The sequence below is a fragment of the Rhizophagus irregularis genome, chromosome 17 (assembly GCF_026210795.1).
Source record: "Rhizophagus irregularis chromosome 17, complete sequence".
NCBI classification, from domain to species: Eukaryota; Fungi; Glomeromycota; class Glomeromycetes; order Glomerales; family Glomeraceae; genus Rhizophagus; species Rhizophagus irregularis.
The window spans coordinates 4,158,870-4,164,754 of record NC_089445.1 but is presented as its reverse complement, the minus strand read 5'-3'; the positions used below and the strand labels follow the sequence as shown (position 1 = coordinate 4,164,754).

Sequence of the window (5,885 nt, the reverse complement as noted above, 5' to 3'; positions counted from 1 at the left end):
GGTATTGAGCTGCATGGATCAGTGTTCGGAAATGACCTGGTCATTTGACCATTTTTCGGATTAGGAGTCATTTGGTCAAATGACACCCCATCATTTGGCATATGGCATTTGAATTATTCACGAAATGACAAATGCCAAATGATTGGGTATCATTTGACTGTCATTTGCGTCCTTTGTCATTTGGTCATTTGTCATTAAAATATTTAAAGATTATTGGACAATTTTTAATCACGTGATGTACAAAAAAAGAAGGACGTAATCGAAATAATCACAAACAGAATCAATTTTACTGTAATCTGAAAATAATAAATAATACAACCATAATCATTAAAGTGATAATAATATCTGATATATTATTTATTATATATAAATTTATTATATAGTAATTATATGCATAAATAAATGTTATGGCCATCTTATGATTAAATAAAGACAACAATTATATATAAAAATGGTGAAAAATGGGATCAACTACATGTGTTACAATTAAATATTTTATTGCAAAATTAATTAACTTTTATTTGTGTGGAGAAAATGATCATTAGTGAAATAATTATAAGTGAAATAATCCTGTCTAAAATAATATTATTAACAAATAATAACCTGTAAAAATAATAACAAATCACGTGATTAAAAAATCTTTACTACTATTGGAACTTTTTTGATTATATATATTAAACCAATTTTGTTTTAATATTTTTGTTTTCTTAATTAAAATAAACAAAATAATTAATAAAAATTCTCAGAATATTTAATATTTTTCAAATGACTTAAATGACAGGTCATTTGAGTTGCAAATGACAAATGACAAATGACTTGTCATTTGAGTCATTTGTTCATTTCAAGTCATTTGCCGAACACTGGCATGGATGCTTCTTGGACAATACTTTGCCAATCCCCCAGCTGATATCATTTCTTTTTGCATCAGTCACGCAGATGATAGTATCGCCTATCTTTATAATCCAATCAATAGGCCCATTACCAGGAAATTCATAAATCCCTAATTGCCGGCATTAATTGGAGAATATATATGAATAAAATCAAAGGAATTTCCTAAATTAAATACAAATTTGGTTAAATGGTCTGATCAAACATATTTAATTTCCTTGTAAGGAAAAAATTATATTCGTGAAAAGAAAGAAAGAAGCAGAAATATGTTTCAGGTCATTATTATTTTGATCAAAAATTTATTTTTTCTAACTTTAATTTGATTTTTGTTTGATTAACTGAAGAACATACTCTTTAAAACTTACTACTGTTTGAAATTAAAATAGAATTTCTATGAATTATTTTCTAAATTTACATTTAGCACGAAGTGAAATAAAAATAGTCGATGAGAACTTAGATAGCAATGCGGAGTAGTGAGCATGTAGGAACTCTCGTTTTGTAGTTAGAGCTCGAGTGATTCCTTTCGCCTACTCATTGATGCAAATTATTCCTATTTTCTTATAAATTTAATAATATATCAACATCTAAAATTATTGATTATAAAGGCTTTATTTGCGTTGAATTGCAAATTTTTTTTTATAATTTTACATTTTAATATAAGAAATGAGCGAAATCTTTATAATTTTTCTTTATACAGTTTATATCACATCTAAATAAAAAAGATAATGCAATGAAATTTGTTATTGTTGAGTGAAATTATTTTTTTTTTCTTCTTACATCTTTTGAAGGAATATCAACATTGATATGATCTTTATATCTTCTGCTATTGTTTCAAGTTTTTCATGAGTTTCTAGAATTGAATGGTTTTTAAAAATAATTTACACTTATTAATTAAATGAAAATTATAATAATTCTTTCACTTTCACCAGTTGTATGTTCGATCATACTTTATAAAGTATACAATCCACCTCGAACAATATTGATATAGTCTTATAGTTTAACAATCATCTAATTTATAAAAAATTCCATTATTTTATATGATATCCTCAATAAAAATTTACTAAGCGTGTTTGTACACTTAAAGTTCGTAACTCGTATTTTAAATAGGGAAGAAAAATCACAACTGATAGGGCGGGGACAAAGATTTAGGGAAATTACCAAAAAAAAGCTATATCCTTAGATTATTTATAACATGTTCGTCAATCTCGTAAAATTCCTTGGAGCGTCAGCCTCCGTTATAAAACTGTTGACTTACGTTACCTAAATCAAAACCGTATGTAGAGGTTTGAACGAACAGTGAGTAGATAGTAAAGTAGAAAGTAAATTCAGTATATTAAAGGAGAAATATGACACCATTAAAATATAACTTTTCTTCTCAATCAAAAGAATCTTTTTTGAGGTAAGACTAAGTCACATTTTTCCACGTGAATAATTTTGTTGTTTGGATGATCCAATTACAAGGCTGGGTCAATTATATATATTATATATATAAGGCTGTGCTGTTCGTATTCTTCAAATTTATATTGTGGTAATGGTGAAACACAAAAGTTTTAATCCGTTTTTTATCCATTTTATTTATATAAATTGAATAATTGCTTAGTAAAGAAATTTAATTTGGTCTCTTGTTATTAAAATAATATTTTATTTTCCGATATACATAATACATTTTACACATCCACAACATCCTCATGTAGCAAAGGATAAAACACAATGTGGGTAAACAATGAAATAAATTGCATAATTTTTTTGCGTTCGACCACAATACAAGATATAAGCGCAGAATGGATGATTAATTTTGATGCTACTATTTGAGAATGAAATAATCGTAAGTTTCGCCTAATTTTACTATTGGAGATACTGTATCTGGTAATCAAAATTCTTGGTTATGGCTTTGTCTTACATCACAACCTTTAATATCAACAATGTAACTGGTACTTATGTTGCAGCATTCAAAAATCTCGAATAAATTGGAAATTGGAGATTATTATGAAGTTATTGTTCAACTAGAGTGTCAGAATAATTTATAAATTTCATAAACCGCGTCTTGATAAATGATAATTGTTCGTAGTAATAACTTTCTTATACTTCAAAAGGATTATAAGTTTGTTATAGTTTTTAATTGTAACCATTACCGTATATACATTATGTAAGCTCACACAATATGCAGCATAATAAATAATTTTCTACGGCGGAAATCACCGTCAATTTAATGAATATTGAATATTGATAAAATAATATTGATAGAAATACTTTGATTAAATATTTTAAAATATTTTAATAAAAATATTTTGATTAAATATTTAAATACTTTAATTATTTTTCCTTCATTTCGCAAGTATGTCAAACCCGTTCAGATGTATTTGTGATATAGGTATGATTTTTATCAGCTCAGTAAAATTTTGAGCTTTTCAATAATTATTTATTATATACAGTTCAAAAAACAAGATTACAAAGTTAGCAAAAAAAAGCGGTACAAGTATGTAAAATTTAGTTAAATTGCTTATGTTTGTATATATTGATCAATATTCTTTTTTTAGCACCCGAAAACCTCCCTCCATTCCTTAATAATCATGATACGGCCATTTTGGTCCTCCGAGCTTTGAAAAAAAACAAAAAATATGCCAGCCCTCGTATTTGAATGGAATTTGGCAGGGTTTAATGATGTTGCGACTGCACCAGGACTTTGAAATGGTGTTGCAAATCAAGACAAGGCTATGATTATCGCAAATCTTACAGCAAACGGCGCGAAAATTATAATAATATAGTATTTACGTTTCCAAATGGCACCGCATTGGAGCGTGGGTCGATCAAATGTATGTAAACATACCATGGTATGAATGATGATTAATCTCTCATTTTTCAGATTCTTTAGTATCAATTTAATCTACCTTTTTATTTGTCAAAGGGCGGAGAACCAGATGGATGTCCCAGATGTCGTCATCTCACGGCAGTCACAAGGATTAATCAGATTACCAATAGAGACACAGGGATACCTTCGATCGCATTTACTGTAAGTAAACCACTACCGATGATATTTATCCGCAATATACTACCAAAGTGCATATTTACTTTTTGTGGCTAAAAAACTTCAATTGTAGAGGTGCACCGTGTACAAAAAAAGATTAGCAACTAATGGATGCATACGCAGTTATAAAATTACCTGTCATGATTTTGTTTTGGCCGCCCAAAATTTTATATCTGTTGTCGAATATCTTGCTCTCACTTTTCGTCATATTGTAATATATTCCACCCGTATTTAACCTATATGTTACCATACAATTACTACAAGAGAAGTCTTAAACTCTCTAGGAGGCTCCTTCGCTAAGTGCAGGACTCTTTTATATTAAATTGTTTATAGTAAGAAAATGCAGGAGAATGTTTCTAGCTCCATTAATATCTCGATCCAGGATAAATGGGTAACCTTCACACTTAAAAGTCTTCAATCCACCTAGCTCGTCATTAACTAATCCACAGGAGCCACATGTTTTACTCGTATAATCCTCAGAACATATTATAACTTTACAGTGAAGATATTCTCTTACTTTGCGAAGTAAATATTGATGAAACGATAATGACTCCATGTGCACATGGCTCTAGATGGTTTAGACTGAATACTGCGGAGACTACGTCTTATCATGTTCTGGGTCTGAAATTCAGGGATAAGTACTATCCTGTGATTACTACATAACCACTTCGCAAGTTTCCTATGAAAATCATTTCAATTTATACCAAAACATTTATATTTATACTGAAAACATTTATATTTATTACCATGAAGAGTGTCCTTCTTAATTTGTATTTTATTGTAAGCATGACATAGACGATTAATTCTCCATTACCCCATGATGCAGTGTGAGTAACAGGTCATAAAAATCCTAATACCTAGATCAAGGGAAACTAACCTAGTTCTTCTTTGTTCCTCATTTACTATGAATAGACCTTGATTTTCAGTTCGTAATTCAAGCGGTCTTGGAATACAAAGATAGAATTCACCCAACTTATTCATTACTAAGCGACTGTCATAACCAAGAGTATGGGAAATTGACTTAGAAGATTTTACCTTCCACAGAAAAGAGTACTCACTTTCTTTCGATCCCAATGCTTTGATTTTATAGTAATAGATTGCTGTCTGTCTTTTTTAGAGCGATACCTCATGGTAAACCTCTTAATACCAGAAGCAAATGTTGAGCTATACACCTTGATTAAATCATTCATAGCCCGATTACGAATATCATAAGGATTTCCAATACCCATTTTAAGTCAGGTGTATTGTTAAACGTATCGACATTAAGAAAGTGTTTACGTAAGTCTTTTTTGTTCTTTTGATGTTCTCTTTTGTAATACCATGGAGACACTGTTGTATGTCCAACGAGAAGCGCCTATCTATTTGCGTAACTTTTCTTGTTCATCTTTTTTAGGACACAAACGAACCTTTATACATTTTCCCAGCGGGAATTTTATTCGCAACTTTCTTTCTGGTATTTGTTTGTTTACCAGTATCTTCGCTTTTATTAACAAACGAGTTGATTCTCTCTATTAGTGTGTTATGTAGTTGATTGTTCTATTGCTGTATCTATTATCTAATACCTGAAAAAGAGAACCATTTATTCTTCTGCAGTGTACGAGTACTGGGTAACACATTTTTGTTATTAACAGCTCTAAGTAATCATAGATTTTTTGAGGAACGAGGAGCTTTAGCCCATTCCATAAAAATGCCAACAATTATTATGCTTGTATCCAATCTGAGTTTTGCTCACGAAGTGAATTACACAAACTACTCTGGAGAAAAATATATTACAATGTTACATCAGTAATGAGTATCCGGATAGTGGACCATAGTCATCTTTGCACATGCTTTGTTCCCAATGGCAACACCAAAGTATGAAAGCATGTTTAAGTTCGTCGAAGCATTGCCCTGAGCGTCTTGCCCTACCCTACGGGTACTACGTAGATTCCATCTACCCTTTGGGTACGAAGTAGAACTGGATTGACTAGGA

At 30.2% G+C, this 5,885-nt stretch overlaps 1 protein-coding gene across 1 annotated transcript; it reads right to left on the bottom strand.

The window, feature by feature from the left end:
- Positions 1 to 4,426: 4,426 nt before the first annotated feature.
- Positions 4,427 to 5,142, bottom strand: OCT59_009599 (uncharacterized protein; the record flags this gene model as incomplete). Its single annotated transcript, XM_066133689.1, has 3 exons — positions 4,427 to 4,592; positions 4,791 to 4,856; positions 4,949 to 5,142. 3 exons carry the CDS (start codon positions 5,140 to 5,142, stop codon positions 4,427 to 4,429), a joined length of 426 nt encoding a protein of 141 aa, XP_066000107.1.
- Positions 5,143 to 5,885: the final 743 nt, after the last annotated feature.